General features: G+C 45.7%; 1 protein-coding gene across 6 annotated transcripts in view; it reads left to right on the forward strand.

Moving 5' to 3' along the window:
- LOC136835895 (tubulin-specific chaperone E-like) overlaps positions 1-26,094 on the forward strand; it is a 75,910-nt gene that overhangs the window by 7,559 nt on the left and 42,257 nt on the right. For 5 of the 6 annotated variants that reach the window (XM_067099745.1, XM_067099744.1, XM_067099748.1 and 2 more), the window contains exons 2-3: positions 18,255-18,338; positions 18,904-19,740. In XM_067099745.1, the coding sequence (XP_066955846.1) occupies positions 18,261-18,338; positions 18,904-19,740 (915 nt within the window). In that variant the 5' untranslated portion in view covers positions 18,255-18,260. The remainder of the gene's footprint in view (positions 1-18,254; positions 18,339-18,903; positions 19,741-26,094) is intronic. The other variant, XM_067099749.1, reaches the window with a different exon arrangement.

A 26,094-nucleotide genomic window follows, 5' to 3' on the forward strand; every position in this document is an offset into this window, starting at 1 on the left:
TTCGTGTATGCTGTTGCACTGCCTCTGGCGTATCTGTGGTCTGTCTGCTCCTGCTGTTTCCTGTGTTATGCTCCAGCTGACTCGGCGGCAGTCTGTGGCAGCTCTTCCTGGTCTCCTGACACAGCCGTCCTGATCGTTCCTGTCGCTGCTGATGACGTTCATGTGATGTTTGTGGTCTTTGCGCTAGCTCCTGCCTTCCAAACAGCTTCCGCAGCTCATGCATCAGCTGTCCTGATTGTGCCTGCTGCCTCTCCTGGTGGTCGTGTCTTGGGCTGCTTCGGTTGTGATCCTGCCTAGCTGCCCTGGTGGTTACGATGTTTCGTGTCCACCATCCTGTAGAAGATGTCGGACTGAAGGTGAAGGAAGTCGCCCTGTGGAAGTAGCCTCTGTCTTCTTCAACTTATCTTCGATTTGTCTTCTGCTGCCTCTTCCCTTCCTCTCCCAAGGTTCAAGAGGGTCCTGGGAACCGGATGGACCTCCATCGGCCGAAAGAGAGGAAGGCTGCTTCTTCCCCCTTGATGCCCTTGGATGTCTAGGGACTGCCCCTTTCCGAGGAGGCAGTGGTTCTCTTGTTGGCTCTTTCCAACTGTCGGGTTAGGGACACAATTCGCATACCCTGGGTTTTGTGTTTCAGGAACTGCTGGCACGTAGACCTTGGTTTGCGCTCCCATTCCCAGTCCTAGAGGTTCCGCCTCTAAGATGGGTGCTGCTTCGGGCACTTGTTCGCGAGCCGCTCCGAGTGCTCGAAATTCTGTGGAATATTGAGTCTCCTGATCTGGTCTGGAGAGTAATCTCCCTGGCCCAGTTTGGGAGCAGTTCGAGAGAAAGGGCCGAGGCACCCAGGCATCTCAGCTCTTCCTGCCAGCACCACAAGTGCTCCCCGAGTGCTTACCAGTGCTCGGTCGGGTTCCCAGCCTGGTGTCTTGATCCTATCAGTTCAAACACCAGAAGAAGCAAGGAAGAGATTCTCTTCGGGAGTCCTGCGGGACTAATGAGGGACTGACTCTCTTCTGGGAGACAAGTTTCTCTCATTGGCTCTTCCCACCCTTGGATGGGAACCGATTTGCATTCTCCTCTGGGGTCAAGAGACCATGCCCTTGTTGCCAGTCTTAGAAGTCTGCGTCTAAGACTGGTTCTGTGCCTGGCTCTTTTCAATTTCTTAGGGAACCGAAAGCAGCTGCTTCCGATTTTTGGGAGTCTCGTAGGGTGCTCGAATTCTATGAATCACGTATGTTCGAGCGTGCAGGATAGATGACACACAATTCCCTTTTATACCTTCTTCGCAAGGGGCCTCGGCCTCGAAGGAGTGTAGAGTTTGGGAAATTACTGCTAGTTCACAGCAGACAAGTTCCACCCTGTCCAGTTCCGATTGCATTCGTGCAATTGGCTCGGCTCACTCGGCTTGCTTGCCCTGCCCAGCCCCTGGTTGCGTTTGCGAGACTGTCTCGGCTCGCCCCGCCTTCCTCCCAATCCACTGCGTGTGATCGGCTCAGCTGGGCCCACTTGGTTTTTCCGAATCTGGTTCTCGGTGCTGTTAGAGTGAACTTTCTCTTCTTCCCAGGAAAACACTTTGCCAGGGCCAAACGCTTTTTTTCCCCCGTGTATCAATAATCTTCTTCGGTTGATTATCGCTCACAGTCCGCCTCTCCTGCTGGTACTCTTTCTCCTCACCCATTCTCTTTTTCTCTCGGTAGTTCTGAGGGGTGTGAGACGGACAGAGAGAGCTCCGACGAATTTGTCTTTCTTCAGAGTTCGGCTGACTGGCGTGCTTTTGGTATCAGTCCCCAAATGTCTCATAGTACAACCAGGTAGCCGAGGAGGGTTTCTTGAGGTCTGCCAAGGTCTCCCTCCAAGGAGAGAGGCACAGGAGTTTCACGCTTCAGAAGCAGTGAGGGTCTTCCTCTTCAAGTTGCGATCGCCCTCGTTTCTCGGATAACTTCACACCGATTCATCAGCGCGAGGATCCCCGGGACAGGACCGAGGCTCTCCCAATGCATAATGTTCATCACTCGCAACCCTTGCAGTTCCTGAAGGGGTTGAGAGTTTCGGGGGCTGCTGCGGTCCTTGCTTGCGAGAGCGTTCTCAAACCAGATGAGTACTTTTCTTCAGACAAGGAATTCATTCAGGTTGAGACACCAGGCTCCTCCCCTGCCTCAACAGAGTACGAATTCCTCTTGCCTCATAGGGTCTTGCCAGCTGCAGGTTGTTCTGACTCTACTTCATCCAGACTGGGTTCTCTCTATGCTTCTCCTTGCTGTGAAGGGTATTCTCTTCCGCAACGAGAGGCGGGGATCTTGGAGGACACCTGCTGGTTTCCTCCAGGCAGTCTCCTGATGGATCCACGATCCTTTACTTATAGGCTTTCTCTCCTTGGATAGGACCATTCCTGGAAAGAACCCTGCCTTCTGGAGACTGGTCCTGTCCGGGGGTGGGTCTTCCTGTACCAGACGGCAATCTGTGGGCAATTCTGGTGCTAAGAAGAAGGACTTTGTCATAATTTGGATCTCCAGCTCCGCAAGTTCCAAGTTGGCTCGACCCTTAGGAACAAACCTTTACTTGGTTCTGCCTTTCTCTTTCAGAGATTTGCCAGATACCGCAGTAATCAAGGTTCGTACCAGGGCACTGCCTTGTCCTTTGGACAATGGCCAAGACCCTTGGGTCTTAGTCATCTTGGCTCAACCTTAGGTTCGAGCCAGCCCCTCTCAACTCCTAAGAAGCCCCAGGGTTCAGAGGAAGATCTCAGAACACATAGCCCTCTTCTTCCCTTCTGGGAAAGTGCGCGTAACTGCGTCTCTTTCCACCCTCTTTTCCATAAGGGAGGAGGGATGAAGGGGAGAGAGAAAGAAGTATCAACCGGGCAGAAGTTCTCCTACTGCAGATGCCTGGATGAAATGATACTTACCAAGTCTCTGGAGCTGGCAGCGACATTGCCGAGACCTGGGGATGGGTTCCTTCAGGAGAAGTATCTGTTTCCCGTAGGTCTCCGCAATTCTTTTCATGAAACTTCCATCCTGCTTCCTCTCCCATGCTCCCGATTCGGGAAATGCCTGCCTGGCTCGAGCTAATTGTCTTGGTATCCTGTCAACTTGCAGATGGTTCCAGAAGTTTCTGTCGATCTAAAAGCAAGACGTGGTCTCATAGACCACACTCTTGCCTTCTTCCTGTGGTCTTGCCCCCAGGCCCTTGGAACCTTTTTTCCATGGTTCTGTGGTGGCTGCTCAACAAGTTGTGTTTTCTTACCCGGCTCCTTCAAGAGGATGAGTAGCATCTCACCTAAGTTGTTGGTTCGGAAGTGAGAAGGATGCCGAGAGTGACTGGCCTCTACTCCTCCTACTTCCTCGTCCTCCTTCTTCTCAAACCGATACTTGCTGTATCTGGCATCTGATGCTGTAAGACTACACATCGAGCACCCATTCTGTATGAGTTACGTTTCCTCACTCTTGCGAAAAGGTCCAGTATCTGACATTTGATTTTGTAGTTCCTACACTCCGATCAATATGTCAGAGGCACGGTACTCCTCCTCGCTCTTTCGACCAGGAGGAGTAGCCGAGGTGTGCAGAACTCCAGTCAGTTCAAGAGACTTACTCAGGTTACTCCTTCCAACCAGTGAGCCTTATAAATTACATAAAAAATTCAACATAAACACTTTTGCAGGGTTTCTCAGTATTCGCAAATGTTCACGTGTCTGTGAAAAACTCGTGTGTGACAGTTAGTTAGGTTCCAATGATTTCAGTGCATGTGCTTGTGAATTCACACAACTCGAAACACACAAGTTCAGGGTATTACTGTAATCAGGGAATATTTTTCTAAAAAAAATCCGCGAATTACTGAATTTTCTGCACGTTATTGAAAAATGTGTTCTATATATGTAACTTACCAAGTAATCACATAGCCTATGTTTCTAACTCGTGCGGCAGCTCAAAATTTGAAATTCGCGGTAGCGTTCAATTGTTTTAGCATAGGTGACAAGGCCCCGCCCACTATCGGGGAAGGATGGGTACAACACAGTTGAAGGGCTCAGTTCGTTTCTGCCGGTTAATGACTGAAATTCAGTTGTCTCGAGCAGCTTTGCTTTGAAATTGGTCGCCGGATGGTTGCTTTTTGTCTCCGTTTGTTGATGTATTCTAACTTTTGGTAACATTTACGCTATTTTCAAATAGCTTAGGATTATTAGACTCAGTATTAGTGAAGTATTTTCTCTCGATTTTAACTCTTCCTGACGATTTCGGACACTGGTTCTTCTAGTATCCAGTTTTGCAGCAAAGGCTGCAAAACTAGGCTGACAAAAGCATCTTATGACTCCCACACAATCTGTAGGGGACAAACTTGTTCTATTGGTCTGACGTGTCGAATGTAGGGACTGGGATCAAGGTAAATGGAAAACTTTAAAATCTCACTTTAAAAAGTTAGAGCGAGACAGAAAGAGGAAAGCAACTCTTAGAGCCAAGGCTAGGAATGTAGCCAGTACTGAACGTTCTCTAAATTGGGAATTACCAATTTTTACCTGTTCTGTCTCCTTTTCTTACTCCTGTTTCCCCTTTAACCAGTCCTCTACCTATTCAACCTTCCTCTTTAACCAGTCCTCTACCTATTCAACCTTCCCCTTTAACCAGTCGTCTACCTATTCAACCTTCTTCACCCGGCCCCCATGCTTCCGAACCTAACACCATTGCCAGCCTAGAAGCCCGCGCTGATCATAATTTTGGGCTCATAGCGTCGATTATGGAACAGTTAAGTGCCTCAGTGAAAGTGCTTATGGATCAAGCCAGTGATGAAAGTACAAGTTTTAGTGGAGGAAGTGCCTACCCGTCCCGCCGGCGCTCCTAGACCAAGGCTACTGTCAAACTCCCATGCACCAGGGATTAGGCATACTGATAGTCCAAGGGAAGTCGGTGGGGTTTGCCCACAGGTAGGCGCCCCCTCAACCGAGCCTGTTGAGCGGTCCCAGGACTCGGTGGACAGCCCCTGGAAAGGCCTCCGTAAGGAAGTGCACGACATTTCTTCATGGGTGCTTCCATGAGGTCTTTCGTCCTCTAAAGAGGCACGTAGCAGTTACTGACTGTGCTTTCCATCCCCCAAAAGAGTACAGTCGTGTCTTCAAACAGTGTACAACTTCCTCGCACTCAAGTCCTGCTCTGCCTTTTGGGAACCCTCGCATCCATCGAGAAGTTTGTAAGCCTGAGGAGGCATCATATGAGGGAACTGCAGTTCTTCCTGAAGGCCAACTGGAACAGGAAGACCCACCTGGGCTCGTTTGCCGTCCCAGTTACACCAGAAATCAAAGAAGACTTGAGATGGTGGCTTTCGGAAAGACGACTCTTGGGAGGGAAGTCACTCCTTCCCCCGAGCCCCATCCTTTCATTGTACTTAGAAACTTCAGATCTGGGTTAGGGAGCTCTTCTAGGAGACATGGAGGTGTCAGGGATTTGGTCTTCAGAAGAGAAAGACCTACACATCAATGTGAGAGAGCTGAAGGCAATACACCTGGCCCTTTAACCATTTGCAGAAGTGACCTTCGATAAGATGGTAGCATTAATGTTGGAACACACCTCAGCTTTGGCCTACATAAAGCATCAAGGGGGCAACCACTCATTCTCCCTTTACGAGGCCACCAAAGATCTCTTTTTATGGGCGAAGAAGAACCGCACTGTTCTGGTGACAATACTCATCAAGGGAAGCTAAATGTAATAGCGGACGGACCAAGTCGGCGCAGACAGGTCCTACCCACGGAATGGGCACTAGATCCACAGGTGTGCACCGACCTGTGGAAGTTGTGGGGAAAGCCGTCAATAGATCTGTTTGTGACGTTGAAGAACCATCATCTCCTGTTATTCTGCTCTCCGGCACCGGACCATCTGGCATGGGCGACAGATGCCATGCCCAGAATTGGTCTTTCCTAGAGGGAAGTGATCAACAAGTTCTTATCCCATCAAGACACGACGATGACTTTGGTAGCCCCTTTTTGGCCACGAAGAGAGTGGTTCCCGTATCTCCTCAGAAGCCAGAGCTTCTCAAACAACCACATCGCAACCTATCCGCTCTCGCTCTGACAGGGTTCAGACTGTCAGGAGACTCGTCAGAGTGAAGGGATTTTCAAAACCAGCTGCGGAAGCAATTGCAAAGTGTAGACATCAGTCTTCTAGAGTCTACCAAGCGAAGTGGGAAGTGTTCCACAACTGGTGCAGAAGAAACATCTCTTCTTCTGAAACCTCTGTAACAGACATCGCAGACGTCCTTCTTTTCCTGAAGAATAACAGAGGTTTGTCTTCTTTAAGGATCAAGGGGTTCAGAGCAATGGTAGGCTCTGTTTTTCTGCACAGGGGCCATGATCTGGGAACGAATCAGGACATCAGCAACTTGATCAAGTCATTCGACACGACCAAGGAGAGCAAGACTAATTCAGTAGCATGGAATTTGGACGTCGTCCTCAAATGGTTGTCAGGTCCTCCTTTTGAACTTCTTAGTACGATTTGCTTGAGGGACTTAACAAGGAAAACTCTTTTTCTGGTCACCTTAGCTACGGCTAAGAGAGTCAGCGAGTTGCAAGCCATTGACAGAAGAGTCGGCTTTTCACAAGGAGACGCAGTCTGCTCTTTTACTCTTAGACTTCTTGTCCAAGAATGAGCCCCCAAGCCATGGCCTCATTCTCTTACCATCAAGAATTTGATGGGAATTCTTGGACCAGAGGAGGAAGAGAGGACTTTTTGCCCCATCAGGGCACTAAGGTACTACCTTCATAGAACCAAAAAGGTCAGAGGTCCCTCAAGTAAGCTCTGGTGCTCTGTGAAGGACCCTTCTAGACCCCTTTCCAAGAGCACAATAGCATTCTTTTTGAGAGACATCATCCTGGTATCACACTCAAGAATTTGAGAGGACCTTTTACCCGTCTCGAAAGTCAAAGCCCACAAAATCAGAGCTGTTGCCACTTCATTGTCTTTTAAACATAACATGTCTTTGTCTGCAATTCTCCAATCAACCTTTTGGAAACGTAAGTCTGTGCTTGCGATACAATACTTACGTGAAATAGAGACTATTTTCAAAAGCTGCTGTACCGTGGGTCCGTTGTCTGCGGCTGGCATGGTCTTAGGGGAGGAAGTGTAGGAGTCCGCTCTTATCCTACCTCTTTTCACCTTGATATAGGCCGTCGAGTTCTTGGGGAGCCTGGGGTTACTATGTACCTGGAGTACCCACCAGTCCTTTTTTACGGTTGGGTAATGGTTTTAGTGAGATTTTTTATGCTGCGTAGGTGACAGCATTGTCTGGTTGTCTGTCTCAATGGTACTGCTCTCAGGACAAGGGCACTCTCGCAAGGTTATGTTAGCTATCGGACTACTCCATGAGCTGCATAACCTCCATTGATGCTTTGTAGCATTCGGAATACTCCTTTGCTACAAGGCGCCCCACTGACGAAGGGGCGCTCCACAGCTCCACTGCTGTGCCACTATAGTTCAGACGAGCATCACCCAGAGGCAGTATCAGTCTGCAGCAACTCTCTTAAGAGATAAGGGTACAACAGACATTTTAACCAATGCAAGCTAGAATTTTTTTTATCTCAAATTCATTCCTTTAACAAAAATTTTTTGGGTCTATAGGTCCATGATCCCACCTCCAGTCAATATGGGATTCAGCTATGTAATTACTTGGTAAGTTACATATATAAAAATGACATATGTATAATAAAATAAAGTTTTATGTATACTTACCAAGTAATTACAAAATTAGAGCCTTCCCTCCTTCCCTCTCACAGACATTGAGGGCACAAACAAACTGAGCTCTTCAGCTGCGTTGTACCTATCCTTCCCGATAGTGGGCGGGGGCCTTGTCACCTACACTAAAACAATTGAATGCTACTGCGAATTTCAGATTTTTAGCTGCTGCACGAGTTAGAAACACAGCTATGTAATTACTGTACTTGTTAAGTATATATAAAATTTTACTTTACCATAAAAATGCCATTTTCACAGAAAATTCCATGGATAACTGAATCCACGATTGCTGAACCTCGAATAAGTGGGGGTCCACCGTATAGGAAAAGTCAACTTCCAAGGTAAAAGTACATGTGGACCTCTTACCTAGAAATACCATTTAAACCATTATTTTTGTTATTTCTATTATTGAAATAACGTTCACATTTAAGTCAATGATCGAGGTTAATTTTGTGAGTTAAAAATTGGGTTAGATTTGAGTTTTAAGTTAAATGTGGCTAAATTAGGTGAGGCTTTTGCATCACAGCGTGACGTTAGATAGATGAGTATAAAGATAATTTTTTCCTGTGGAATACTGTACTGCACAAAACATTGCCTTTTATGTTGGAGTAATCTATAGTGCTGGCTGGAATCGGCTGTTGAAACTTGCTAACAACGTATAGGTTACTTGTGGCCTGTGACCCCTCGCTCACCTACCATCCTTTGTAGAGGGGTGGCGCCGTCAGTGCACCTCACACCTCGCATAGGCATTATTTAGGTTCTTTCCAGCGTCCCTTCAGCCCCAGGCTGCTGTAACCTCCTCCATTCCTTTGACTGTACCTCCTTTCATATTCTCTTCTTCCATCTTACTTTCCTCAACCCTCTCCTGACAATTATTTCATAGAGCTTTAACTATAAGAGGTTTTCCCCCCGTTGCATCTTTCAGACCACTTCATTCCTCATGGTTATCCTTTCAGCACTGAATGACCTCGTAAGAGGTGTGAATTCTATACAGTAAACCCCCCCGCAAATAGCTAAAATCTGCGAATACTTAAAACCCTTCTAAAAACACTTAGAACTGCCTACTTTGATAGTTTAAAGACAAGAAAAACCCTGTAAAAATGCTTATGCCTGAGTATTTTAATAGTTTTATCACAAAAAGTGCATTTAGTTACGAAAATGATATGAAAATACAGTAATCAGTGAATATTTCTCAGTGAAAAATACCGCAAATGGGCGAATTTTCCGCAAGTAATGGGTAGATACGTTCCACAGAGAAATCTGTGAATCGTGAGAACACGAATACGGGGGGTTTACTGTACTCTGTTCCATTCCTTCATTCAGCTGGTGATGCCAAGCACCTTTTCTTCAGCCGCCGTCAAATGACTGTGTCTAACTGTGCTCCTGCTAACTGCTAAATTAGAATATACCTTTATTTTTTTAGCATTTTCTTCATTTAACCCTGGAGAAAGTGTCATTAATGTAGATATAAAAGCCGAGTCCCTACTGTATACCACTCCAGTCTAGAGTTAGATTTGCTTCTGTCACGGGGAGGAGGCTTTGACAGAGAAGGTAGACTGGGAGAGTTAGCCTGCTACTTCCTCCTTGCCGACAAATACCTCCCTACTCCTCCCCTGTGGACACCGTTCTCAGTGAGAAGGGGTTTGATGCCGCAGGTGGGGAGATCACACGCCCACTCTTAGCATGTCGACTGCTACCATCAGCTGCTGAGCTTCCAGCAGTGGTTGTCCTTCCCTCGGGGCGAGGATAGGAAGTACGAGCACGTCCACGTTCCTCCCGATCCTCCTTCTCCGCCTGATCAAACTCTTCCTTCCCCTCCTATTTGCCATCTTCATCTTCCTCTTTTAGGAAGATGAGGAAGAGTCCTTGAAGACTTCACCAATTAAAAGGCTTTGGTTTTTATAATAAACCCCCCGTATTCGCGGGGGATGCATGCCACACTCCCCCGCAAACAGCTAAAATCCTTGAATACTTAAAACCCCTCTAAAAACATTTAGAACTGCCTATTTTGATAGTTCAAACACAAAAAAAATTCAAAAAATGCTTATACCTGAGTATTTTAATAGTTTTATCACAAAAAGTGCGTTTAGTCACGAAAATGATCTGAAAATACAGTAATTAGTGAATGTTTCTCAGCGAAAAATACCGTGAATGGATGAATTGTCCGCAAATAATGTGCATATATGTTCCACAGAGAAATCTGCAAATAGGTGAGTCCGCGAATCGTGAGACCGCGAATACGGGGGTTTACTGTATACCTGTGAAACATATCCCCATAGGGGATATTACCATCAGTGAACATGGTGCAGTGCGCTGTAGGCATTACTTAGTAAGGTTCTTCGCAGCGTCCTTTGGCCCCCTAGCTGCTGCAACCCCTTTCGTCCCCTTAACACTACCTCCATATTCTCTCTCCTCCATCTTACTTTCCTCAACCCTCTCCTAACAATTATTTCAACATTATTTCAGCGCCGAATGACCTCATCGTAGGTTCCACCGTTTGGCTTTTGGCCTGAATTTGATCTTCCAATTCCTGTGAAAAATACAAACGACTTTTAAATGTTGACTTATTCTCAGAGAATTCTTGCACGGTCTTACTATGTGACGTGCGTGTGTATCTTACAGTAGGAGTCTTCCTTTAAACTTTACACTGGTCTGTACCGGTTAGTGCGTGCGTTTGCGTCCCGTCAAAGTGCTGTGATATCACACTTACAAGCATAAAACTGTAGACAAGTGTTTAGTATTATATTGTAGGTGTTAAGTGTGGAAAGTTTGAGCAAAGTTTTAATGCTGTATGAAAAAGCATATAGACAGCATTTTAAAGTCTTGGTATGCAGAAATGAAATATTGATACTGTAACATCAATTGCTCTTTATTGATTTTTTATTTTTATTTAATAAGTGAGTTTTCATCTTTCTTATTTCCCGTTACCTGTCATATTCTTCGGAAGCTTCTTGAATTTGAAGTCAGTGGCCCCTTTTGTTGGTTTCTTGAATAGGGTTCATCTTCTTTATCTTCTGAATAATAATAATAATAATAATGATAATAATAATAATAATAATAATAATAATAATAATAATAATATTAAAAAGGATGGCTGTATTATGCGAACTTATCTTATATAGTGTCTTTTCTATCCTCCTTATGATTCGCTTTTCAGGCTCAGCGATGTTAGTCAGTAACTGGCCGATTTTCATGTTGGAAAGGACAGTGTGCGGAATATTGGAAGTCTTTATTACAATATTCAATCAGAAATCGTTCGTCTGGGTTCAGGTTCTATTTGTAGGTACCGTCGACATGTTTCGACCAGCTCGTTGGTCATCCTCTGGGCGTGGTTGCAGGAGGTCTGAAGAAGCGAGGTGCTCGGGTTGGTATTTATAGGGAGGTCATGATCGGTGCTGAATTATGATTGGCTGCCCGGGGCATGTACCCTCGGGCAGAGCCTTCCCATCAAGTTCTGTTTTTCGTCTTGCGTGCGGCGGCGTTGTAGTGCTGAGGATGAGAGAAGAATTTCGATCCTCGGATGCGAATTTTGATTTGCTGCGTGCGCTATGGGGATCGCTTTCGGTGCATGTCTCCTGGCTGCCGTGGGGAGGAGAAAGGTTTCTTGCGTAATGTTGAGTGTTGGTTTCTCCTTCCCAATGTGCAATGCTTCCAAGAGGCGTAGAGCGGTGGCCGGCACCTGGTCATAATCACGTAACATCGGCACTGACCAAATTATCGACCACCGCTGCTCACGCCTTGGAAGCATTGCACATTGGGAAGGAGAAACCAACACTCAACATTACGCAAGAAACCTTTCCTCCCCACGGCAGCCAGGAGACATGCACCGAAGCGATCCCCATAGCGCATTTGAGCAAATCAAAATTCGGCATCCGAGGATCGAAATTCTTCTCTTCATCCTCAGCACTACAACGCTGCTCGCACGCAAGACTAAAACAGAACTTGATGGGAAGGCTCTGCCCGAGGGTACATGCCCCGGGCAGCCAATCATAATTCAGCACCAATCATGACCTCCCTATAAATACCAACCCGAGCACCTCGTTTCTTCAGACCTCCTGCAACCACGTCCAGAGGATGACCAACGAGCTGGTCAAAACATGTCGACGGTACCTACAATAGAACCTGAACCCAGTCGAACGATTTCTGATTGAATATTGTAATAAAAGACTTCCAATATTCCGCACACTGTCCTTTTCCAACATGAATATCGGCCAGTTACTGACTAACATCGCTGAGCCTGAAAAGTGAATCATAAGGAGGATAGAAAAGACACTATATAAGATAAATTCGCATAATACAGCCATCCTTTTTAATAAGACCGGTTTAAAAGAGGGTCTACTCCCTTCAAATAATAATAATACAGGTTTTGTTAAACAAAATGGCAGTTTCAACAGCATTTATTTTATATAGTAAATGCTCAGTTCGTCTCATCAGTTGCTTTTCTTGCCCTGGAATGGTTGCAAGCAATTGACCGATATTCATATCCGGTGGTTTAGTGATGTGTAGGAGGTAGTTCTCGTGGGGTGTCGACTAGTTTCGCCCTTCTCGTTAGGGCATCATTCAGGACAGGATCGCAGGATGCAACTATCACTAAACCACCGGATATGAATGTCGGTCAATTGCTTGCAACCATTCCAGCGCAAGAAAAGCAATTGATAAGAAGAATTGAGCATTTACTATATAAAATAAATGCTGTTGAAACTACCATTTTGGTTAACAAAACCTGTATTAAAGAAGATCTTTTTCCTAATAATAATAATAATAACAATAATAATAATAATAATATAATGATTGAGCTATTTTATATATGTGACTTACCAAGTAATTACATAGCTACAAGCTTCCTACCACAGCAGTCTAAAAACTCAAATTTCGCGGTGGCGCTACCATCGCTTGTGTAGGTGACAACGTCCCGCCCACATTCAGAACTGACAGGTACAACTCGGCAAAGAGCGTCAATTCGTTTTCTGCCAGCTCCCGACTAACATCGGTGGGTTTGTGCCGTCTCTTGCATCATTTTTTTGGATATTTGTTCCAATCTCTCGGTGAGGTATTCAGATTTCGTGTTTCGGTATTGCACCGAAGGCGTTTGTTACTACTTAAATTGTTAGCTGTGGTTAACTTTATACTAATTAGTCAGGATGTCAGACTCTAGTTCTTCAAGTGTTGGGTATTTCATGTCAAAATTTCTTATGACTGTCACACTAAGTGTGTTAAATGTAGGGGGGCAGAGGTGTAATAAAGACCTTACTTGTTCTGAATGTCAGGATTGGGATGATCAGAAGTGGAGAGTGTTGAAATCTCACTTAGCTAAATTGGATAGGGATAGGAAGAGGAAGGTGGCCCCTAGAGCCGAAAATAGGGCTAGTGTAGAACCTACTCCTTCTCCGTCCGTGTTAGAAGATAGCGCTATTTCTTCTCCTTAAATCTGCGCCATTTCTTCTTCTTAAATCCCAGCTGTCTCCCATCCTCAGCCCTCCTACTCCTTTGCCTCATACTCCTTTGCCAGGTTCCCGTGCCTCCAATCTTGACACCATTGCCAGCCTCGAATCTAGGCTTGACCAGAAATTTTAGTTTTTAGCCAACACGGTTATGGAGTTGGGTGTTTCTTTTAAAGCTTGCGTACAGAAAGCTTGCAGTGTTCCCAGTGTCAGTGCAAGTGCAGTGCAAGGTGACAGTGTTATTTACGGATGATTCTGGACTCTCGAGGTTTTCGGGTGTTTCTCTACCCCAAAAAGGATTGAACTTGTCTCCAGAGTGTCCAAGAGTTTCTCTCTCCCTCAACTTGCTAAGTGGTCCAGTATATGAGTCTCCTAGGCACGTTGGCCTCAGTGGAACAGTTTGTGAAGTTGGGCAGGCTTCACATGAGGCCCCTGCAGTTTTATCTGAAGGCAAACTGGTGCAGGAAGACCCAGTCAGACTCCTTCGTCTTCCCTATCTCGTGGTAGGTCAAAGAGGATCTTCGATGGTGGTTGTCCAAAGAAAGACTTCAAGTAGGGATATCTCTTCTGCCTCAGAGCCCCAGCCTAGAATTTTATTCCGAAGCCTCCGACCTAGGTTGGGGAGCCCTGCTAGGGAGTCGAAGAGTCTCAGGGACATGGACAATGGATCAGAAGTCCTGCACATAAATGTCAAAGAGCTGAAGGCTATTCACCTGGGCCTTCAGTCCTTCTCTCCACTAGTAGCAGGCAAGACTGTAGCGGTATACGCAGACAACACCACAGCTTTGTCATATGTCCGCAAGCAGGGAGGCACTCACTCCTTCAGACTCTCTGCGAGACGGCGAACGACCTCTTTCTCTGGGCCAAGCAGAACCAAGTCACGATCATTCCTCGGTTCGTTCAGGGGAGATTGAATGTCTTGGCAGATGAGTTAAGCTGTTGCCATCAAGTCCTGTTGACAGAGTGGACCTTAGACCTCCTAGTCTGTCTCGATCTATGGAAGCTATGGGGCAAACCTTCCATAGACCTCTAAGTGACATCGAGGAACCACCGTCTTCCTCTCTTTTGCTCCCCAGTTCCGGACCCTCGCATATGGGCGATGGATGCCATGCTTTTAGATTGTCTGGGCCTGGACGTCTATGCTTTCCCTCCATTCAGGTTGATCAAGGAGGTGATAAACAAGTTATCCTCTCACCAGAGAGTTACAATGACTCTAGTGGCTCTGTTCTGGCCCAGAAAGGAGTGGTTCCCAGACCTGCTGCGACTTCTAGTGGATTTCCTGAGGTTGCTACCACGAGATCAGTCGCTGCTCAAACAGCCCCGCTTCTCCAGGTTCCATCAAGAGTTGTCTGCTCTGGCCCTGACAGGGTTCAGACTGTCAGGAGCCTTGACAGAGTGAAAGGCTTTTCGTGACAAGCTGCAGAAGCTATAGCTAGATGCAGGCGAGCTTCTTCCAGCAAGCTCTATCATTCCAAATGGATGATTTTCAGAAGATGGTGCTGACACCATAACATCTCTTCTGAAATGACTGTAAGCCAGAGAGCCGACTTTTTACTTTACTTAAGGACCTTTTGTTGATGGGCAAAATAACATAATATGTCCACAGGGGACAAAATGTCGACGGAAGAAATGAAAACTTATAAAGAACATGACTCGATGGTAGGTTTGGTGAACAAAAGCCAGAATTGATAAAAATTGTATCAATAAGCACAAAATTTATATATTCAAAAAATCATAATTAATTAAAACTTTATCAATGATACAAGAGTTACAAATTATGAGCAACTGCTGTTAAGAACATGACATAAACGAGGATAGGTTTGATAAACAAAAGACGAGATTGAATTGATGTGGATTATAATCTGCGATGACTAGGTTCTTCAATCTCTGGTTGATTCTAATGTATTTTAGGGTCTGCCTTCCAATTTCTCTCTCCTGAGTTAGATGAGATAACACCATTTCTGTATTTGCTTGTTCTTTTTTCATTTTTTCAACCAGCTTTTCTAAAGATGCATGCTTAATAACCTTTCTCCTATTGAAAGCATTATGCCACCCTTGGACTGCATTATTTGTGCGTGGCAAGTCATTTATGACACGAATATGAACTGACCACGGAGTTGGATTTCGTAACAGGGTTTACGTCGTCGCTCACGTTGGACTGCACCTAACCGTGTCGCTTCAAAATACGATAAAAATCCATCTAGCTCAGTTTCTACTTCTTCCATTAGAGAAACAAGAAGCTCATCAAATAAACGATATAAGCAGTCAGAAGGAGCAAATGCCAATGCTGGAAACTGCTTTATGATGAAAGCATTCCAGGTTTCCGTACACCAGGACTGTAAGCCAACCGACTGGATTTTGTGCGAAAGGCATTGGGGAAAATAAAAATAAAAAAGTCCATAAATAATAGTAGTTGGGAATGTCTTCTTTATACAATTAACAGCTGGTCTCTCGAAGTCAACACTGACTGAGTTGGGTTTAAATTGTGGTCTTTTAAAAAATTAAAAATAAACTCATAAGTTTGCTCATCCTTCTTGCTAGTAAGGCAACACGCCGTTGGGAGGGTTTTATCTGTAAAAAGGTCATGGATGATATACAATTGCTTCCCTAAAGGAGGTGAATCAAACGTCCCATCGCAAAGCCATGTTGAATATGTTTCTAACATTCTGAGATTGTTACATGTTGAGTAAATGCTAAGCTCCTCATTTTCCTGTAACAAAGAAGCTTCTCTTCTTGTAGTTGTAGTCAAATCTTCATCTCTGTTACTTGCCTTGCATTGTCCTCTAATTGCAAGAGCAATTGAGTCTTTCTCTGGTAAAGCGCCACACACGTCTAGTGATACGTTTGCTGTGGCGTTGTGGATTATATTTGAGGGAAGATCTTCTGTAACACTGGCCATGTCTTTAATTTTGTTCTGAACTCAAGAGCATCACATCTGAGATTATCAGGCTGGTGATAATGGGTTGTAAAAGAAAGTACAGTATTAGTAGAAGTTGTTATTCTTCCACTACAACATCCACATTTTTCGACACGGCCATAAAATTCTGTTTTCCTTTTGCTTATCTCCAACGTAAGCATAACCTCCGCAAAGAAGTTTCTTGCCACCTTTATTTGTTTTTGTTGTCTTCATTATAGCAGCAGGCTGATTTATAAAACAACTTCAACATGCTTCGGCTCTTGACGAACTAATGGTGTTGGAAAAATGTGCTAAAACGTTAAACAATCTGTCTATGTTAACAGCTTCTTTAACATGACAACTACCAATTTAATGTGCTTTATTATAGGTAGATTAACAGAGCAGATAGAAAAGGAGATAGAGAGAGAGAAAAAACTAGGTGAGAAAATGAAAGGGAGTTTGTAAAAAGTTAATTAAATTGTTTTGTTTTATTTATTTACTGTTGTCGATATTTTGTCCTGTTCAAATGGATGTCTGGATTTTGCCTGTCGACATTACGTCCATCGACATTTTGTCCATCGACATGTTGTCTGGCAACCCCTCCAGGAAGCTGCCGCCCTCTACAGTCAAAGGATACAGGTCAGTGCTCAGTTCGGTATTTAAGCATAGAGGTTTGGACCTGTCCTCCAATCAGGATCTCAGCAACCTCATCAGATCTTTTGAGGCTTCCAAGCAAGTGAACCCTGGTACAGTGGAATTTAGGCGTGGTTTTGAGGTGGCTTGCTAGCTTCTCCTTCGAGTCTCTTCGCTCAGTTTCTCTCAAGAACCTCACTAAAAAGACTTTCTAGTGGCGTTGGCTACCGTCAAATGCATTAGTGAACTATAAGCTATAGACAAGAGAGTTGGATTTTCGCGAGGGGACGTTGTCTGTTCTCTGTCTCTTGGTTTCCTCGCCAAGGATGAGAGTGTTTCCAATCCCTGGCCCCGCTCATTCGCCATTAAGAACTTAATGGACATTCTTGGACCAGAGGAGGAAGAGAGACTGCTTTGTCCCGTGGGAACCTTGAGGTACTACCTCCACAGGACAGAAAAGATCAAAGGACCCTCAAACAATCTCTGGTGCTCCGTCGAAGGATGCCCTTACGTTTTTTCCTGAGAAGCCTAATTACGGAGGCGCATCCTGAGATTCAAGACGTCTTACCGTCCTTTAGGGTAAAGGTTCGTGAGGTTCGGGCCGTTGACACGTCTCTAGCTTTTTGACATAATATGTCCCTAGCAGCTATCCTGCACTCAACCTTTTGGAGGTCCAAGTCAGTCTTTACTTCGCATTACCTCAAGGACGTCGAAACTGCATTAGAAAGCTGTAGTATGCTAGGACCTTTATCCGTGGCTGGCAAGGTGTTGGGAGAGGAAGCATAGGGGGCTCTCTGTCCTGCTACTATCCTCTCACCCTGTAAGGTGTTGAGCTTAAGGGAAGCCTGGGGGTACACTGTACCTGAAGTACCCGCCAGTTTTTAGGGATTGAGGTGTGGGTTTTTATTCTAGTGTAGGTGACAGCGTTGTTTTTTTATTCTGGTCTTCGCCCAGGGCAAGGACACCCTTTTTTAAACTTGGTCAACCATCGGTGAACTTCCATGGCTTTGAAGTACTCCCTGAAGTGGAGGCGATTCTTGGCCATATTGCCACGTCCTCTGCAGGTGAAGATGAGCACCAACCAGAGGCAGCACCTGCCTGCAGTAGTTCTCTTACCAGGTAAGGAACAACAAGCATTTTACTAATGCCAGCAACTTTTCTATTTCAAAGTCATTACTTTCTTAATGTGTTGGAGTAGAATATGTCCATGTTACCCACCTCCTCTTAATGTGGAATCAGCTATCTAATTACTGTACTTGGTAAGTCACTTATATAAAAATGACATTTTTGTGGTAAAATAAAGTTTCATATATACCTACCAAGTCATTACGTAATCGGAGCCCTCCCTCCTCCCCTCGTACGGACATCAGAGCCAAAACAGATTGAAGCTCTTTGCTGAGTTGTACCTGTCAGTCCCAGATGTGGGCGGGACCTTTTCACCTACATAAGCGATTGCAGCGCCACTGCAAAATTTGAATTTTTAAACTGCTGTGGTAGGACGTTTGTAGCTATGTAATTACTTGTTAAGTATATGTAAAACTTGATTTTATCATAAAAATGCCATATCTCTCGTTCCAGTTCTAAATGAAGAAGGGGAAAGGGGATGAATCTGTGGAGTCAGTGAAAAGACTTACAGCGTCTACACCTGTCGTTCCCAGCCAGGTAAGAATATCCCTGTGTCGAGTTGCAAGTATGTTCATGCTGCCATGTTCATTCTGCCAAATCTGCAGTCGCATGGGGATACATAGTTTAGGCAATACTTTTTAGGTTCTTTGCGGCATCCCTTCCATGGCCCCTCGCTGCAACTCTTTTCGTTCCTTTTTCTGCACATTTCATTCCTTTGACTGTACCTTTCGTTACTTTTGCTGTACCTTTCATTCCTTTGACTGTACCTGTCTTTCCTTTGGCTGTACCTTTGTTTTTCTTTTGCTGTACCATTCATTCCTTTGACTGTACCTCCTCCGCTGTTCATATTCTCTCTCTTCCATCCTACTTTCCTCAACCCTTTCCTGATGATTATTTCGTAGTGCGACTGCAGAAGTCTTCCTCCTGTTACTCCTTTCAAACCTTTTTTATTCCTCTCTACCTTTCAGCACTGAATTACCTCATCATAGGTACCTCCACTTGGCTTTTGACCTAAGCTTTATATTCCATTCCATTCCAGAGTATGTCACAAAATTTTGAAGGGCATTGTATCATTTTGTAATTAGCTTTACTCACTTTCCAGATCTTTGTTCAGCCTCAACACTTCACTTCGGTCCCTCTCCTGCCGTCGGCCAGCACCGGTTCGCTAGTGGGGGCCCCGACAGCCGTTGCCATCTCTGTCCAGCCTCAGCAGGTGCCGATTGGTGGTGACCAGTGCCTAGTGGGGGGCACGATCACATACACCCAACCAAACGTTCACTCTGCTGCACCCTGCAACATTGTCTTTGCTTCGCCCCAGCCTTACGTCACCTCCGTGCCCGTGCCGCCACACATTGGAAGCAGTTGCAGCAACTGCTCAGATAATCTGAGCCCTGTCGCTGCTGCGGCAGTTCCCGTGTCGCACATTCCGAGCACCTGCAATTCGTCTGGGAACTGGAACACCCCCTCCTGCATCTCCAATGCGTCCTTTGGGTCGTCTGTAGTCGCTAATTATTCTCTGGTGGTGCCCGACGGCAACCACCAGCCTAATCACCAGCCCTACTCTGGCACGACCGAACTGAGCCAGGCCGAGCCATACCCCAGCGCTTGCAGCCTGAAGAGAAATGCACCGGCAGTTGATAACGTTGACTTGACAGACAGGGAAGCCAGAGAATTCGCTCCGAAGGTTCTCCACGAACCGAACAAAGACAGTGCTGCATTTTCATCCAAGCCAGCTGCGCCCTATTCCCTAGAGGATCAGAGGTCCCAGCTGCCCAGCGTCATCAAGAAGAGGCTGCAGGAGTATGCCGTCAAGCGGTCGAAGGAGCCTGTGAAGGAGAGGCAAGAGCGTTTGTCCCAGAAGTTCAACCTGCTGATTCGGAGCAAGATTCTTGAGCTGGTGCGAGCCAGAGGAGCCAAAAAGACTGTCTGTCCTTCAGAGGTTTGTATAAGATGGCCCCTTCCAGGGTTGCTCGGTTGTGTCTCTCGAGTTGGTCTTTGCCAAACAAGACTTGGTTTAGCTTCTGGAGTATGTGTGTGGCTTAGTTAAAAGCAATTTTATTTATTCATCACTGAAATTTGTTTAGTAGACATGAAAGTTCTTTTCATTGCCCCTTTTCATTCATGTGTTCCCTTGAGTCTCTTCGTGCTTTGCTGTCCAAGATCTTGAAGTCAACTTGCTCCAGTGATCACATAATTTAAGAAGTAGCACCTCAATTTAACGGATGCTTTAGGAGTCTGGCTTTCTTGTAAGCAACAAAGACCCTGTATTCTAGCCTGCACCTGAATATTTTCTCAATTTCTGATAAGTAACAAAGTTTGTTAAATAACAAAGACCCTGTATTCTAGCCTACACCTGAATATTTCTCAATTTCTGGTAAGCAACAGTTTGTTAAATAATAAAGACCCTGTATTCTAGCCTGCACCTGAATATTTCTCAATTTCTGGTAAGCAACAAAGTTTGTTAAATGACAAAGACCCTGTATTCTAGCCTGCACTTGAATATTTTCTCAATTTATGGTAAGTAACAGAGACTACATCATAGCCTGCAATTGCATATCTTATATATGTAACTTACCCAGTAGTTACATCGCCGTAGTTTCCACTCGCACAGCAGCTTGAATTTCGAAATTCACGGTAACACTTCTCCTGTTTGAGTAGGTGACTAGACCCCACCCACTTTCTGGGGAAGAAGAAGAACAACTTAGAAAAGAGCTTCAATTTGTTTCTGCCGTCCTATGGCTGCACACGGTTGTAGGAGCGCAGCCGGTTTTCGGAATCTACTCGTTATCTTCCCGTTTTGGTGAAGTATTTTGCTTGCGGTTGCCTTTGGCAAGGTCATTATTTAGGACTGATCAGTCTTACGATTGTGAACTTAGATTTGACTTTTCTAGGCTTGAACTGTTTGAGTGTGAGACTTTGAGTGGACCGGCTTTTTCTCTGATGAGAATGGCTGAGCATTAGACGTTTGTGTTGATCGGTTGTTCTCTAGTGAGAATCACTGACCACTTTGTTTTTTGAACTTGTTTTTTCTCTTTGGGAATTTGTTTTTGTGTCTTGTACTTGATCTCTGACGATGTCTGACTCTAGCTCGACTGGTTTTCGGTATTGCAGCAAAGGCTGCAATACCAGGTTAACAAAGGCATCGTAGGATTCTCACTCTATTTGCACTTCTTGCAGAGGACAGGTATGCACCATTAATCTCACACGTAACAAATATGTAGATTGAGTTGAAAAGACTTGGAAGACTTTAGCATCTCACCTTGCAGAACTAGAAAGAGATAGGAAGAGAAAAGCAGCGTCTAGAGCCGATAGTAAATTCTTAGGTAGTCAGGATATGACTCGTGAGTCGGTAAGTGTTGATATACCTATTGTTTCTTCACCTGTATCAATTGTATATCCACCCTCTCCTGGCTCCCGTGTCTCCGAACCCAATTGCATCGCCAATCTCGAGACCAGGATCAATCAAAAGTTTGGTCGTGTGGTGAACACAGACAATTAGGGGAATCAGCGTGTTTCCATATGGAAAAGACGAATGAAAAAAATGCCAGTGAAGTGATAGTGGAGGAGGTGGGTACCCGTCCTGCCAACTCTCTTAGGCAAAGGTCACTGCCAGACTCCCCTAATCCTGGGAGGAGGTATACTGTAGTCCCAAGTGAGGTAGGTGGGGTCTGCTCACAGGTACCCCTCGGTCGAGCCTGTTGCATCCCAGGCAACAACAGAGAGCCGTTGGAAAGGTGTCTCGGACGTTCATCACTTCTCCTCGAACCCCGGAATGCCCAGTCCAGACAAGAGGTGCCAATGGCATTTCTCTAAGGAGTCTTGTCTTTTAAAGAGGCATTTGTTGTATTTGGACCAGTCGTCTCCACTCCCCAGCAAAAGGTCTAGAGAACCTTCCTGGAGCTCCAGACCATCTTACAGTTTTTGGGACAGTCCGGAGCACTTTTCGTCAGATCATCATCCTTCTGGCCACCAGTTTTTGGCTCCCAAGCATTCTCTGGCATCCCACAGGCTCTCTTCGTGGACTTCCAAGTGTCTGCCCTCCAGGGAGCGCCTGCTTTTTTCTGCAGAGTGTCTAGTAGTGCCTGAACGTCCAGTGACTCCTGAGTGTCCAGTAGCACCCATCATCTAGCGCCCGCTTGGCGCCAGCTCCTGATTGTTCAACACATTCCTCCAAGCACCTGATGCCAGTTCCAGTTCTCCAGGCTCCTTCTAGCCCTACCTCTAGGACTAGTCTTCTTGCGGAGAAAGAGAGTTAGATCCTTCCCTAGCGCCCATTCAACGTCAGTCGAATAGTATTTTGGATCTCCTTAAGAAACCTCGTGTCGTCAGCGAAGAGCCCCTCGGACCCTTCAGTATCGCAGATGTCCTCGGAAGAGGAGGATTTAGGTCAGCAGTTGACTCCTTCAGTCTATGCTGACCTTTTAAGATATTTACTGCTTTCCTTCCCGGACTTCTTTTCTCCAGCAACTCCTGCTGCTCCGCAGTCAACATTCATGATGAGCAACCCTGTCGATTTCTCCAGACTCCTAAATTGGTCCTCTCTTCATCTTCGAGGAAAGCTTTGGACTGTGTTGATGTTTAGCTTTCAGAGAAGAGGGATCGGCCTTCCTGTTGATGTTTAGCTTTCAGAGAAGAGGGATCAGGGGAAGGCCGCTTTTTTGTATTTCACCTTCTCGTCTTTCACGAATGAGTCACTAGTCTTACGCCACGGAGGAGGCTCCTTCCCTGGGAGTGGCTGCCTCCTCCCAGGGGGACTTCTCAGTGCATATAGACTTGGCTCGCAGGTCAGCCTTCGCCATGGCGAAAGTTGTTTTCTTGTACTGAGTTGGATCATCTTAACAACCTTTTTAAGGTTTTTGAACTACTAAGCTTCCTTGATTGGTCTGTGGGAACTTAGCAAAGAAAATTCAAGATTTCTTCCCCTTGTCTGAAGACTGCACATCAGATTGGCTGAGAGTTATCTTCTGTGCAGGTAAGGCCATCAGAGACGGTTCACAGGAATTGGCCTCACTTTTTGCCATGGGGATCCTGAAGAAGAGGGAGCTCTGGTGCTCATCCACCTGTAAGAGTGTTACGACATCGCAGAGGTCAGCGCTCTTCTCTGCTCTTGACCGTCACCACCTATTCCAGCAATCTATAGTTAACAAGATTACTTCAGAGTTACAGAAGAAATCAACGCAGGACCTTCTGGCACAATCCATGAGATGCCCCGGGGAATGGACCTGCCCCAGTGCCAGATTAGTTTCACCTTTCCAGAGGCAGCCCTGTCGAGGAGGTAGACAGAGCTCACTTTCTAGACCTTTGGCTACTGTCCACTTCACCTCCCAAGTGATCAAAAAGTCCTCTTCAAAACCTGCATTTCGGAAGTGAGGAGACAGTCCTCCATGCACCTGTGGGTGCCAGACTCCTCTTTTGGTAGAGATAGAGTTCAAGAAGGGTATAACCTTGGATAGTGGAAGTCCTGAAGAAGGAGTATTCAATTCCCTTTAGAGAGAGGCCACCATTAGTCAGTACACCGGTCGCATTGACAGCCTACTCTGTAGGATCAGAGAAGTTTTCAGCCCTCTCAGAGGTTACATCACTTCTCAGAAAAGGGGCTGTGGAAGCAATCTAGGATGTCAGTTCAATGGGTTTCTACAGCTGGTTATTTGTAGTTCCCAAATCTACAGGGGGCTGGAGACCGGTCCTCGACATAAGTGTGCTGAATCTCTTCGTCGAAAAGACAAGATTCAAAATGGAAACAAATCGTACTGTTCTTTCTTTCATTCATCAGGGGGATTGGATGATCTTCCTAGACATGCAAGATGCATACTTTCACATCGCCATTCATCCAACATCGAGCAAGTATCTAAGGTTCGTTTTCAAGAGTGAAGTGTTTCAGTTCCAGGCCCTGTGCTTCGGTCTTTTGACAGCCCCACAAGTCTTCACCTGAGCTCTCACCCCTCTGGCAAAGTGGCTACATCTAATGGTAATTAACATCCTTCTCTATCTGGACGATTGGCTACTTCGTTCACCCACAAAAGAACAATGCATGGAGGACCTTCAGAGGACCCTTCTTTTAACTCAAGACTTAGGCTTGCAGATAAACCTACAGGAGTCCCAGCTGACTCCTTCTCAGAGGATTCTTTATTTGGGGATTGAGATAGACTCTCAGAGTTTTCGGGCTTTTCCGTCCACTTGTTGGAGAGTAGAGCCCTGCCTGAAAACAGTTAACCACTTCCTTTCCATCCAGACCTGTTCAGACAAAGGTTGGATGAGTCCGCTGGACACTCTGTCACCGATAGAATAGTTCATCAGGTTAGGGAGACTACACATACGAGTCCTACAATTCTTTCTGAAGGTCTTTCCTGTAACGGAAGAAATCAAAGAAGATCTGTGGTGGTGGCAGTCTGCAGACAGGTATTCAGAAGGGAAGTCCCTTCTCCCATTGAACCCAGACCTAGACTTCTTCTCAGGCGCATCAGACGTGTTGGGGAGCCCATCCAAGAGATAAAGAAATTTTAGGCTCTTGGTCTCTAGAGGAGAGACTGCTTCACATTAACAACAAGGAATTGAGAGCAACTCATTGGGGACTTTTACACTTCAAGAAAGAAGTCCGCAACAAGGTTGTGACAGTACCCTTGGACAACACCACAGCCCTAGGGTACATAAATCGACAAGGGGAACTCACTCTTTCTCCCTCTTCGAGACAGCGAGGTCGCTCCTACTTTGGGCAGACTGAAACAGTACGAAGTTGATTATGCGCTTCATCCAAGGCAAGACGAATGTCTTGGCGAACAAGTTGAGCTGCCACCGAAATATTCTCCAGATGGAATGAACCCTGGACCTTTGGGTCTGTGATGACCTGTGGAAACTTGGGGGGAGGCCAATCCTGGATCTCTTTGCGCATCTTCCTCTGTATTGCTCCCCATTTCCGGACCCTCTAGCATGGGCAACAGATGCCCTTCTGCAGAACTGGTCCAGCCTAGATCTATGCTCCTTCCCTCCATTCAGTATGATAAGGGAGGTAAGGAACATCTTCAATCTCACTCAAATGTCAAAATTACCATGATAGCTCCCTTTTGGCCCCAGAAGGAGTGGTTTGCAGACCTTGTAGGTCTACTCGTAGACTTCCCAAGACTCCTTCCTACAATACCAGGTCTTCTCAGACAGCCCCACTTCAGGAGATTCCATCAAAACTTATCCACTCTGGCCCTGACGGGGTTTCGACTGTCAACAGACTCCTGCAAGCAAAGGGTTTTTCCAAGACCTGCAGCAGAAGCAATTGCCAATTACAGACGTCAGTCCTCGAACAAAGTCTACCAGGCAAGGTGGGCCATCTTTAGACTTTGGTGCAGAAGACATAACATCTCGTATTCTATGATGTCTTTAAATCAGATAGCAAATTTTCTGCTCTATCTGAGATTCTCCAGAGGCCTGTCTTCCTCTCCTATCAGAGGTTATAGATCTATGCTCAGTACCGTCTTTCATCGCAGAGGCTTAGACATCGCTTGAAACCAGCATATTTCAGACCTCATTAAGTCTCTTAATTCCTCCAAACCTAGAACATACAGTCGTGTGGAGTCTGGACGCAGCCCTGAAATGGATCGCAGGCCCACGATTCGAACCCCTTCACTTGTCTTCTCTGAGAGATCTGACCAGAAAGACAATATTTCTTATGGCCTTAGCGACTGCCAAATGGGTTAGTGAACTCCGTAAAATAGATAAAAGAGTTGGGTTCACCCCGGGGGATGCAGTTTGCTCTCTGACCCTGAGATTTCTTGCGAAGAACGAAATTCCTTCTAAACCCTGGCCTCGTTCTTTTTCAATAAAGAATTTGATGGACATCCTAGGTCTAGAAGAAGAGGTGAGAGCTCTTCCCCGTATGAGGGCTCTCAGATATTATCTCCATAGAACTGAAAAAATTAGAGGTCTGCAAGGAACCTATGGTGTTCCGTTAAGAATCAGTCTAGACCTCTTTCAAAGAACGCCATCTCGTTCTTTTTAAAGGACCTCACCCTGGAAGCACACTTCCAGATTGGAGAAGACTCTTTACCATCCTTGAAGGTGAAAGCTCATGAGGTTAGGGCAGTAGCTAACCTCATTACCTTTTAAGCACAACTCGTCCCTGTCCTCTATCCTACAAGCAACTTACTGGTGGTTTAAGTCTGTGTTTGCTTTGCACTATTTGCAAGATGTTGAAATGATATATGATAATTGCAGTACCTGCGACCTCCATCTGTAGCTGGCATGATATCGGGGGAGGAAGCGTAGGGAGTTCCCCTTCCATCCACCTTTATCTTCGACTTGGACT

Source organism: Macrobrachium rosenbergii, chromosome 55 (genome assembly GCF_040412425.1).
Source record: "Macrobrachium rosenbergii isolate ZJJX-2024 chromosome 55, ASM4041242v1, whole genome shotgun sequence".
Classification (NCBI taxonomy): domain Eukaryota; kingdom Metazoa; phylum Arthropoda; class Malacostraca; order Decapoda; family Palaemonidae; genus Macrobrachium; species Macrobrachium rosenbergii.